The 12860-nt window shown below is 48.8% G+C and overlaps 1 protein-coding gene across 3 annotated transcripts in view; it reads left to right on the forward strand.

Annotated features, from left to right (window-relative positions):
* The window catches only part of Ralgps1 (Ral GEF with PH domain and SH3 binding motif 1), a 239370-nt gene that overhangs the window by 74852 nt on the left and 151658 nt on the right, over positions 1-12860 (forward strand). For all 3 annotated transcript variants that reach the window (XM_028757104.1, XM_028757106.1, XM_028757105.1), the window contains exon 5: positions 9143-9226. In XM_028757104.1, coding sequence (XP_028612937.1) covers positions 9143-9226 — 84 coding nt within the window. The remainder of the gene's footprint in view (positions 1-9142; positions 9227-12860) is intronic.

A 12860-nucleotide genomic window follows, 5' to 3' on the forward strand; every position in this document is an offset into this window, starting at 1 on the left:
TGGGTAACACGCAGATGTGCCTTCCAGAGCCCATGGGTAACACGCAGGTGTGCCTTCCAGAGCCTATGGGGCATTTGGCACACAGTAAATACTGCTGTTTACACTGAATCTCTGCTCCTGGGAGAGCTGTTAGCTCATGACTAAAATCCCTTTCATCTTTTATATTCAGCCTTTGCAGCCAGAGGCCACATAGCCCTTTCTGGCTTGGTAGATCCCTAAGTCAGCTCTGATGCATGCTGAGGCCCTTAGAAGCCCTCGCCTAGGCACTGCCATGGTAAGTTATGGCTTGTCTGGGTGTTTGAATAGCACCTTGTCATGAGTATATTTTGTTGGAAATGGTGAACATGTTTGTGTCTTTCCATAATATCAGAATTTATTAAGTAACAAGAAAAATCACAGGTGACATCAATTTCATTGTCTTCAATTCACTAAAAACTACCGATGCACTTGGCAGACATGGCCACTGGTAAGCATAGTTCTTCTATTCCAGTCTTAATTACTAACTCTCAGGTCACATGTTTGTCGTGTGTGTGTGTGTGTGTGTGAAGAGAGAGAGAGAGAGACAGAGAGACAGAGATAGACAGAGACACAGACGTAGACACAGAGATAGACTACAAAGAGACCTTACTTAAGGCAGAAGTGGACAGCAGCCACAGACAGAAGGAGTCATTGCTAGTGGATCAGAGAAGGCATGATCGAGTCTTAGAGTGGGAGGTGCAGGGCTGTGGGTGCATTTAGTGAGCCAACTCAGGCAGGGATATCCTGTTGAATCAAGTTGAAGCCCTGGGGACAGAGTTGAGAGTGCACTGCCTATTGGTTATGTGATGCAGACACCCGATGGTCAGGTGAGGGTGTGACCACAGGAGGACAGATTTATTCTGTATTAGAGTTCAGAAGAATGCAATTCATTATGGTGGGAAGGTATGGTAGTGAGAGTGGCCTGGTCAATGCCGTCAGTCAGTCAGGAAGCTGAGAAGTAATACTTGGCTGGCTCTCTTCCTTTTCCCTTCTGTGTAGTCTAGAACTTGAGCCCATGGGTTGGTATGGGCTTTCTTATCTCTGTTAAACCTCTGGAAATCCACTACAGACATTGCCCAGTGTAGGAGGAGCTAAGCCAGTCAAGTTCCCATGAAAGATGAACAGTTAGACCCAGTGTTCTATGACCCTTTGATATGACCCAGGACAGGGGATTGCATCATTTTTTTTTAAAGCTGGTATGTTTGGTAAGTTCACAGGTCTAATTTCTGAAAGGTTTTGATAGGTCCATGTATTGCTGACAATTTAATATATTGGTAGGTGGTAATAGGTAAATAAGTCTGTGCCCTGTTGTTGCTGCTGGGCAGTTAGTGGTTTGTTCCTTGTGCAAACCAGTTGTGAAGTCAAACTACCTTGGCATTTGAGCTCAAAATGGAGAAAACCTGTGTTTTACAAAATAAAGTCATTAGGGCATAGCACAGCCAAAGTGACTGTCCTGTTCACTAGGGAGTGACAGCCCAATTGCCCCATACTTGCTGGAGCCCCTGTGGAGTCCAGTAGCCCTCCCTTGGCTTAGGTAAGGATGGAGTCCTGCCTGCCCGCCCGCTGCCTGGACAGGTCATTTGCCTGCTTGTTGTATGTTTTTCTCTTTAGAGATCAGAGGTCAGAGGTGAAGGTTGAGTGAGGGTGGTGATGTGCTTGATGACCGAGAGCACTTGCAAGATGCAGAGTTGACAGGAGCAAGGCATCGAGCACATCTGTGGGCCTACAGGGAGTGCCTAGGAAATCCTGCAGCTCGTGCTGGCTGACCTGGGCCCTCTTAGGTACCAGGGAGTCCTCGAACCCCACTGACTCTTAACCTAGGGTCTTGGTCCTGCTTCTGCCTGTCCATCGCTCCTCTTCTTGGGAGTGTTGTTTTATTAATTTAGTCACCAGGTTGAAAGTACCAGCCTTTGTTCCAAGGACATACAAATGCTGGCTCATCTAGATCTATGGTAAGTGCTGCTATCAAGGCTGTTTTCAGATGAGGTCTGGCTTGTTCAGGATACAATAGCCATAGATTCAGGGCCATTTACAGATGAATAAGTAAAGACAGGCATGGAGACTTAATGACTTGTCCTATGTGGTTCAAAACTTGGGCAGGGAGCGGGGAGGGTCAGGTGTGCCTGCGGCCCCGCACACCGATGCTGTCCCGGGAACTGGACTCGGGACTTGGCGGCACTCCCTGCTGATGGTTCGATCTCGCCCGCGCTGTGGGGCTTGGGCTGTAGGCGGCCGCAGGATCTCGGAGCAGTGGCGCAGGGAAGGAGGATGAGTCCAGAGCAGGGACGGTGCCCCGCGGACTGTTGTAGGGGAGAGTGTCCCGCGGACTGCTGGAGCAGGGAGCGCAGAGAGGGACCGCTGGAGCAGGGAATGTGGGAAGGGCTTTCCCCAGCCCGAGTTTCCCACTTACACAAAGAGAGTCCAGAGTCCCAGGAGACTGGAATTGGGGAGTGGGGGGAAAAGGAAGGGCTAGAGCCTTTAGGTAATATGTAAATCTTGAGGCAGAGACCTGTTTCATGCCCTCTACCTGTGCCTTATGGACCCACTGCATGTTAGGTCTCTGGGTTCTGGGGGCGTGGCCAAACACCCCAGGATTTCTACAGCCCCACAGTCCTAGGCCAAAGAGGGAAGGTGCCAGCTGGTACAGTTGACTCTCTAACCACTGTACTTGCCAGCCTCTCTGTGGTTTGCATGCTTTCAGCACTTACTCCTGAGAGTAAGGGCAGCTCTCTGCCAGGCATCAGTGGAGTGTCTCCTGGGAGCTTGTCATTCCTTATCTGTAGACCTCTTCGAAGATGACTTCCTGTGGGCGGCAAGGCCTGTACATCCCTCAGGGACTTGCTGGTCTCTCTATTGCTTGTCTGTTTCATGAACCCACTCTTACCCCTCTAGCCGAGGCTTACCCCTCTAGCAGAGGCTGGCTCTAATACCTCACTTCCTCAGTCAGACCCTATCCCTGTCTACACTGGCCCTGCTCCAACTGCTCAGTGGCTTCCTGGCTTTTGTCTGCCAGCTCCTCTGAAAACTCCATAAATGAACCTGGCAGTTCTTTGTCTCTGTGGTCTTTGTTTTCCTTCTGTCAGAAGGTGGGGTGGGAGGAGGCAGGATAAAGCTTGTAGTGACTCACAGAGGTAGCATGGTGCCTGTGATTGGTGCCAGATTCATGGTGTTCCTGGAGGTCTGAGCCAGTGACTCTTCCTTAGGTGACATGTTTTCCATGTGGATATGCTGAGAGTGCATGTATTGGAGAAGCCTGAGGTTGGAATTAAGCCACACTTGGACCCTAGCTTCCTATGGCTTGGAGGCTGAGACACCATGGGGGGAGGGTCGTCAAGGACAATGTGACCTTTCCCCAAGACTCCTCTTTCAGAGATTACCTCATGCTCTATGCTCAGAATTATTCCTTTCTTAGGGCATATCATGGTGTCTGACTTACAGAGCCCTAAGCACAAAGCTGGTGGGGCTCACCTTCTGACTGTGGGGCTCAGAGATGCTATGTCAGATGAGCTATGACCAATGTTGACTATTACTGTTGCCTAAGAATGCACAAAGTGAGGCTATTACAAGGAAGTTGTTTTTGTGCCAGTTAGAGATATTTCCATAGACACTGCTAGTAATAAACATTTGCCTTTGACTGGCAAAAAGAATGTGTAAATGAATCCCGTGTTGCTAAGATTTTTGTGTATGGCAGCTCTGTAGACACGCCTTTTGGATCTAGGCCTGCGGAAACTGAGGTGCTTTGTGGGAACCAAGGGAGGTATATCCAACAAGGAACATGGAGTCTTGGTTGAGCTCAGGACAGGAACATGGGATGGAGGACAAGGACAATCAAGCAAAGACATGGCACAGAGGAGTTCATGGGACAGGGCAGGGCCGTGGTGTCCCAGTCAGGAGCTGACATTGCTAGAGGAGAGGCCAGTGACAGGAGATCAGGGCATGAGGAAGGTAGGAGGGAGAGGGAAGGCAGTTCAAGAGAGTCTGCTGTGGAGGAAAAGGAAGAGGGCTGGAGGAGATAAGTGGGAGAGTGCCAAACATCGGATATTATTATTAGTGAGTGAGGCTTAATGCACACAGCACGCAGCAGGAAGGGGAGTGAGAAGAGGAGGTCTCTGGGAAGGCTGAATTAGGGGATGGGGCAGCTTGTGTGGCCTCTGGGAGGGAGCCCTGCAGTGGCACACAGCTCCTCCTCTCAGCTTCCGTTTTCTGGTGGACTCAGGGAATCACATGACAGAAGGCAAGACCCAGAGACTCTTAGTCTCCTTTGATGCCCTCTCGACCTCAGCCCAGGGTCAGATCTCGCCAGCCTAGATGTTCTGTAGGTCTAGGGCATTGGGAGGACCATGCCAACCCTGGCTCATTCAGGATTTAGAGCTGCCAGACCTTCCCAGCCTCAACCCAGATCCTCTTTTCTATTCGAGCCAGTTTTGTCTCCTTTGGTCAGTATTAACTTGATCACAGTCAAATTAGTTCTGTAGCGTGGGCCCTTTTAGGCCATGGTGACTGGAAGAGTTTTGTTCTGTTCTTTCACATTTTCCAACTGCACTTTACACAGATGGAATCTCTTGTAATCCTGTAAGGCCAAACACACAAGAGAAAGAGCGCCAAGGAGGTTGGCCTAGAGAGTGGCTTAGTGTAGATAGAATGGGCTGATTCCGTCTGACATCTTGATAAATCTTTCTGTGATGAGGTTGGGAGGTTCCAGTGCCAAGGACTGGACCTCGACCTCATCTCCTCAAAAGACACTGAGGTACATGCTGTAGACCAGGCGCATGCCCAGTATGTCACCACCCTGCTCCAGAATCTTCCTCCTGCTCTCCCAACTACAGCTCAGGGAGATTGACAACATCCACATGATCCTAGGGATGGAACCGATGCCTAGGACCCTGGTGACAGGATGGCAGGGCTGGGATTCAGAGTAAGGCCTTTCTGCTTGACGTTTTTTGCTCAGTACAGGCTGAGCCTCTCAGACATAGTGGAGGTTTTAAAGTTTTTAAAAAGATGTATTTATTTGTTTTATGTATGAATGCTGTCTGCATGTACACCTGCATGCCAGAAGAGGGCATCAGATCCCATTATAGGTGGTTGGGAGCCACCATATTGTTGCTGGGAATTGAACTCAAGACCTCTGGAAAAGCAATCAGTGCTCTTAACCACTGAGCCATCTTTCCAGTCCCATGAGGTTTTAATGTGAAAGGTCTCCTGTCTCCTGCTGCACAAGTCTCCCTAGAGAACTGCCAGGTCCCCACCCCCACCAAACACCAGCGCTCAAACCAAGGCCTCAGAGATATTCAAACAGTCAATTCATAGTAGTTGTGTAAAGTACTTTCCTTGACTAGTGCTTGTATGACACAGGTGAAAAGAGAAATAGAAGCCATTTCAAAACAGTAGTGGGAGCGGAGAGGGAAGGAAGCACTTGGTGTTAGAGCTGGTGCTGAGCAGAGGACCTGCTACCCTCACTGTGGTGTGTACCCCACCCCTGGGGAAGATAGCTGTGTCAAGTGCCCACATGGCCTAGGCATTCCATGTTCCTATATCCCGTGACAGTAGAAATTCTACAGAGACACCATGCCACTGGGGTATGGACAGCCAGGATCAGGGCTGGTTCTGTACTACCTCCCTTCCAGATGTCATCCCACATTGTCATGGTGCAGAAGTAAGAAGATGGAGTCTGAATTAAACACACATATACCTATGCATATGCACATGCACCCTTGCCAGGATACACACACTTACTGCTACTGCTGTTTAGTTTTGAATGCAGGAAAACATGGAGGGAAACACATCAGAGATTAGACATTAAGCAGTCTAATTCCTGAACAGTGTTTAAATGCACAAGTTTTATATTTGATTAAAATCTGCAGTTTCTCAGCATTGACTGGGGTTCCCAGGAATGTAGCAGGGCAGTAATATAATATGTGCTGTAAAAGTAACTTTTATTTGCCAGATGTAATTGTCATCTCAGATGCTTACTGCAATGAGCTCTCCCTTTTTAGATCTTTCTGAACTCTGGCTGGCTGGCTGGTTTAACTCTGCTGTTCTGGCTCAAACAACTTTCCAAGCTGATTCAATTCAGCTTTTCTTGGCCTCTGACTGAATTGCTCTGCCTGGCCTCATACTAACTTTGACAATATGTTCTAGTCTTCAGGCTTCTTCTCATTCTCTGGCTTGTTCTATCTTCACCTGTGTCTAGTTTTTTCTCTCTGTAACCTGTTTCTGTAAAACTGTCCTGGTAAAACTGCCATGTACACATACTACCCACCATATAGCATACTGCCCTTTTTCTCTCTCCTTGCTCTTAAGCAGCCCTTCCTCCTGCTGTTCCTGTGTGAGTCTGTTCCTGTGTGAGTCGGGCATATCGTGACTCGTCTATCTCTTGACTCGTTCTATCAAATCTTTTCCTGATTCGTAACTCTGTCTGCCTCTAGATGTCACTTTCAAACATTGCTGCTTCCTCACGTGGCCTTGCCTTCATTGTTAATGGTGTATGCTAAGGGTGTGTCTGTATTCCAGGCAGATCACACTGTAATCCAGAGCATGTCTGCATTCCAGCCGGATCACTTAGACCCAGAAGGTCCCTGGATATGATCCTTTGCCAGAACAGCCATGCTGCTGGATTAAAATCCCTCTATAGTATGCTTAACGGTATGTGCCACACAATGGAAGTAAATTTCATTGAGGCAGATGACCTGTGCACTGGAAATGGATCCAGGTACACATTTCAGATAAGGTGCAGACAGCAAACAGGTAAACCCTATGGCACCAAGAGATTCATTTCGGTGTGATTTTGAGAAGTAGAGTCATGGCATTCATTCAGGAGAATGACTGCTTAGCCCCAATTAAAATAGGATGTGATAGTGGTTTTTATGAGAAAACCTGCATGAAGGGCCTGTGTGTGGACTGCCTGTGGGGGTGCTGCCTGGGTGGGCACTACCTGCACATCTACTCCAGTGGCATCTGTCAGATGCTAGTCTTAGTTGATATTGTTTTCAGACTTGGGATCTAAAACTGTGAAGTTGAGAAAGACTTGACCAGGTCCTGACTCACTGTCCTTGTGGGGGTGACAGTGGTTGTTTACAGATGTGAGACAGCCAGGAAGAGGTGTATCTCGGCTCTTGATTGGTCTTCATGTGTGTCCATGTCCAGGCAGTTCATTTTTCAGTCACACAGGCTACAGTTTGGTTATAGCTAACTTCCCACATGTGCCTGCTGGGACTCATCACTGGGTCCTGAGATACCCTGATGAGTATTTGCTTCAGCTGTAACTGTCCAGCCAACAATTTTTTTTTCTTTTACTGTTTCTATTCTTCCAACCCCAGCTTCCATGTTTGTTCCAGCTCATTGGCAGCTGATTCTCACTGAAGATCTTAAAATGTTCTAGGTGTATAATTTTTAAAAAGTGGCTAATATGGTGGAGGCCTGGTTGGAATCAGCAGATCTTAGAAGTCTAGATAGAGAATGTTTCTCCCCTCCTCTCTGTCAGAACACCCTACAGCACAGGTTGGGGTCCTGGGCCTTTGATGGCCGTGCCTTGGTCTTCTTATAGCCTCCGAATCGTCGTGGTGGTTCCTGGGTTCTTGGCCTCTTATTCACACAGATTGCAAAAGTGACAAAAAAATTTTATGTAGAGCAAAGTAATAGTGGATGTCAGGAAGAAACACGCTGCCAAGAGTGGTAGCGGCCACGTGAGTAGGGAACGCAAGGTCCCTGATTATTGTTGGGGTTCAAGAAAAGGAATATGGTTGCTAAGAGTTGTAGCATGGTGGTTCTCTGACTTGATTGGTAAGCTTGAATTATGTAAACTTTCGTTCTTTCTTTTTTTTCTTTTTCTTTTTTCTTTTTAGTTTCTTGAGACAGGGTTTCTCTGTATAGCCCTGGCTGTCCTGGAACTCACTCTGTAGACCAGGCTGGCCTCGAACTCAGAGATCCACCTACCTCTGCCTCCCATGTGCTGGGAATAAAGGCGTGCGCCACCACTGCCTGGCTCGTAAACTTTCATGCACTGTATGTATCTTTTCCCATGATGCATCTGATTTTAATCATGTGTGTGCCTAGTTATGTACAGGCATGGGATGGTAAATAAGGCATCCTCCCCAAAAGTTCACTCCAAGGATACAGTTTGCCTTATTGTTTAGGAACTCAAACAAATTTAGGCTGGATTGGGCCCCAGCCTTATGCCTGGATATAATTGAAGTGTGGTTTAATACAATCTCTCTGTCTAATGGTCATTAAATGGCAGGAGAAACTTACTCCATTGTTCTAAGAGGGGAATGTTTGTAGCTCAGTAGAGGTGGCCATTCTGGCTTGCGAACAGGCGGCTAGGTGGCTTGGTCAGAGAAGGGTATGTGTACAGCACATGCAGGTGTGAGGTGTCTCACGTGCAGTGTTAGGAGAGGGGCATGTGTACAACCCGTGCCAAATAGAGTCTGACATTGATAGACTAGACCCTGTGCTTGCCTGCCTTGACAGGACCCCCACACGATGGCTTCTGTCATCCAAACAGGAGCCACCTTTGCTGACAGGCAAAACTTAGCTACTTTGACTTATCAAATCATACTGCTAAGCCTTCTGGGAGATTGGACACATGCTTCTGCACTGGTGGTACTTTTCTGTCCTGTTCTCTGTATAAAAAAATGGGAGGATAGCTTCAGGAAGGAACCCCAGGTATAATCCCAGGGGCATCTCTAGTTGCTTGATTGCAAGAATGAAGGATGTTGTGTGACCAATAAAATTTGAGATTCCTCAGCTAGATTTTAATTTCAAGCTAGCCTGGAGCCCTGGAGCCATATCCAGGATGGGGTGAGTCCTGCTGGTTTAAGCATTGACACCCCCTCTCAGACAATTTGCACTGTACAAAGTATCTTCATCCCAGAGAAACTGGCAGAGTGACAGTAGTAAATATTTTGGCAGAGAAATCTTGGGAAATGGGGTACAGCGGTGGGAGAGTACTCTGTGTTTCTGCCTTTCCTCTTAGCGGGCTGCTGCACTGTCACCTGCAGACATGGCACCTCCCCTCCCCAGTGAGCTTGGGCATAGCCAGCGTGGCATCACTGCCCACCTCTGTGCTCACAGGCACATGCCCTGTGGCTTTGCATCCTGACTGAATTCTGTTGACTCTGCTTCCCAGGAATTGGCCAGCTGCGGGTGGAGTAAAAAGGAGAAACACAGTCTTGCCCCGAATGTCGTGGCCTTTACTCGGAGGTTCAACCAGGTAAGCAGTCTCCCTGGAGTGTCTGTCCTCATGGCAGCCCACTGTGCTGGAAGCCCTTCAGGGACCAATCCCAGCCTCCTGGCCCTGGGTCCCAGTTTGGTTTCCTGACTGCCCACTGCTATCCAGTGTGGTTCAGAAAGTGAGTAAGGCGGACTCTCCTGTGCTGCAGCCACTCCACAGGAGCTCAGGTTCTGCTTGGTTGGGTCGGGGATCTAGTCTCACTTCTCTGCCTCCTTTCTTCTCCAGGCTCCAGTCCCCGGATCTGCCCTCTCTGCCATACCTCTGTCTCGTGTCCTGTGCTCTTGGCCCAGGACTCTTCCTTCCTGTTTTAACTCCTGTGTCACTTCTATAGGAGCACCCATCAAGCACCTCATTGCAACCATTTTTGTTTTTCTCTATGTAGTCCCCAGTTTAACGGTATGTGTTTGTGTGTTCTGTGTTCTCTGTGAGGACTTGTCTGTCCTGTTCATCATCAAGCCTACCATCTCATCAGTGTCAGGTTCCTATGTAAAGGACCCTCAGTACACACGCGTGAAGCAGTGAGTGGGAGCTTAGGAGACCTGCTTGAGGTGTACTTCCTCGTATTCTGACCCACCTGGACCCACATGCTGCAGTCTGACTTGGTCCTGTCAGAACTCTGGCTTCAAGTATGAAGAGCCACCTCTTCCTGCAGTGTAGATTTAGGCTCACGGGAACAAATGAGAAGCTCAGAGGCAAATGGACCAACTGACGGGGCCAGTGCTTCTGCTTTCCCCCCAAGACCCTCCAGTGCTATGCTTTGATAGTAAGCTCTCTCATGGCTCCCTTTGCACAAACCAGACCTCCACACAAGATTCTTCTCAGTTTTTTTTTTTTGTTTTTCTTCTTTCCAGTGAGGCCAGTGACCTAAAGGTTACATAATTGTATGGCTGGCCCTCTGAGTTCTGGGGCCCACATTCCCTTGGAGTCTTGGTTTCATCTGGGCCTTCTCTCTTGGAAATGCCTGGCCCTGTACATCACTGTTTCTCAGCCTCTTAGCCTTCTGTGCTTCCCCATCCATCCATGGGCAACAGGAGTCTCGGACAAGCACTGGCTTATAGTTTGAGATCAAGGCTGGGGCGGGCATGCTTTGTTTGTTTGTTTGTTTGTTTGTTTGTGGAGGCACGATAAGAGCCGAGCACAACATAACTGCCTCTGTGCTGGGAGGGCTGCACAGTCTGTTTGAATAGAGAAGTATTTCTCTTCATACTGTAAATCTTTTCCTATCAAACTGAGCTTACCCTTTAAAAAAAAAAAAAAGCCCAGTGTAGTGGCACACACCTTTGATCCTAGCACTTGGCAGGCAGAGGCAGGTGGACCTCTGAGTTCAAGGCCACCCTGATCTACAGAGCAAGTTCTAGGACAGTCGGAGCTACATGGAGAAACCCTGTCTTAAAAGCAAAGCAAAACAAAACACACACACACAGAAAAAAAAACAAAACAAAACAAAAAGAAGATGACGAATAAGGGGAAGAGGGGGAGGAGGAGGAAGAGGAGAAGAAAAAGCCAGATGTGTGCACACTGTCAGATTCATAGTTTCCTTAACAAAAATCTTTGATTGGGAGCCAACCTATCCCCCACCTTGGGCCAGCGATGGAACTCACAGAGGATGAATCCTTGGGGACTCTGTAATCTGCTTTACACAGGGGTGCCAGGTCAGCTTGGCAAAGGCAGTACAACCCATGTGGCAAACAGTTGTATTGTGTCCATCCCAGACCAAGTGGTGTGAGCCAGCAGTCAAGCCATGTTTTCTCAAACATTATGCTCCAGGAAATGCAGGCTCATAGAGAGCCAGCAGCTTCTGGACACAGCCTGGGAGCTCTGGCTTGAAGACTGGCCCGAGGTCAGCCTTGGCCCACTGCTGGCTGGGGCTGCTCTCTTTGGATGCGCTCATTGACCTTCTTTTGGGTAGAACTGAGCCGCATGAGGACAAGACACCTCGTTAGACTCTGATAAGAGCTAGTAGCTCCCGACCTTAGAAGCACCTAGGACTGTCAGCAGCACCGACTTTAAGGAGCTGTCGTTAGGGTAACAGAGAGTGGCATCTGGCAGAGAACGGGCTGCAGATGATTCAGAGGCTGCACGGAAAGCCTGGAGGTCAGAAGGCTAGAAGGAAGCTGCTGGAGCATTTGGGATTCTGGGACCAAACCAGAAACCCAGTGGCAAGTGAGAGGCGTAGCCTGTCTGCTCCTCTGTGGGATCTGAATGTCTCAGGATTTTCTCATACAGCAACAGGATGTTAGAACTTAGCCAGGTTCATCCAAGGTCTGCGATGTGTCCCTGTGCCATAGAGGTTACCCTGCTCTTTGTGATACTGAGAGGATCTGACAGTAGCACATCTGAAAGTACACATACATGCACTTGCATTAGATTTGGGGGCTCAGAGCTGCTCTGAAGTATGTGCAGGGACACAGCTGGATGTCAGCCTTAGACATGGCTTGATAGCTGTGGGATATTGGACCGGCTTCTGGCTTCTTCACTCATCTTCCTCAGGGATCATCCCACGTGGGTTTTGAAGATTAAATGAGAAACTGTATTCAACTGAGAGGAAATGATCCTTTAGCTTCAGAGAGAAAGTGCTGTGGCTCAAGGCACCTGGTTAAAGGAAGGTAAGGCTTCCGAGTGTGAGGGCCGCAGTGTGTTCAAGGGGACTTGAGAACCGAGGACTGCTGACATTTGTCATGGGCAGAGGGTGAGGTTTGCAAAGGATACTGGGTAAGGGGATCTGAGAGTGGGAGAACTTGACAGAGGGTAGAATCTGGAAGTGCACTTGAGGAGTGAAGGAGTGCTCAGGCAACCTGAGGTGAGATGTAGAGAGCCCATGGGTCTTAGCCACAGGCACACGGCAAGGCAGAGCATCTATGATAGAACAGGAGTAGATGATGCAGCCACAGCAGTGCTGCAGATGAGGGAGGACAGAGGGGCCAGGATGCCAGAGAAAGCCAAAGGTGAGGAGAAGCAGGGTCTGTGTGACAAAGGCCTAGATGAGATGGGAAAGGGAAGTCCTGCCAGCTGTCATAGGGAGACACAGCTGTAGGCAGCCGAGAGGCACAGTATGAGACCTGTGGCTGATCATCTGGAAGAATGGAGACAAAGGGGCATGGGGTGGGGAGCGTGCTGACTGTTCCAGAGGCGAGAGAGCCCCAAGCACTGAGAGTGGCCCAGGTGAGAGCACATGGCTCTTAAGTATCTCCATTCCATTTGCAGCCTGCATGTGTGAGCATGGGAGGACATGTGGGCAGGCTGTCCATGCACACAGCTGGAAAGATTGAGAGGCAAGGGACTTCCTCAAAGAAGGAGCTAGAATGAGTGACAAATGGCAAGAACAATCTGCCTAAGAGGAGAAAGGGCTCCAGGGACTAAACATAGAAAAGGAGAGTAAGGACTTGGAGACTTGGGTTTGAAGTGAGAACATACGTGAGGAAGGAGGTGATAGAAGGGGCTGGGGGTGATAGTTACTGCAGTCAGAGAGGCAAAGGGATGGGAGGCCATGTTCATCTGCAGAGATGGCATAGTTGCTGAAGGAGACAGGTAAAGTTTGGTGACGAGGAAGCTAGTTACCCATTTGTGTGTGTGTGTGTGTGTGTGTGTGTGTGTGTGTGTGTGTGTGTGTGTG

Source organism: Grammomys surdaster, unplaced genomic scaffold (assembly GCF_004785775.1).
Source record: "Grammomys surdaster isolate TR1022 unplaced genomic scaffold, NIH_TR_1.0 126133, whole genome shotgun sequence".
NCBI classification, from domain to species: Eukaryota; Metazoa; Chordata; class Mammalia; order Rodentia; family Muridae; genus Grammomys; species Grammomys surdaster.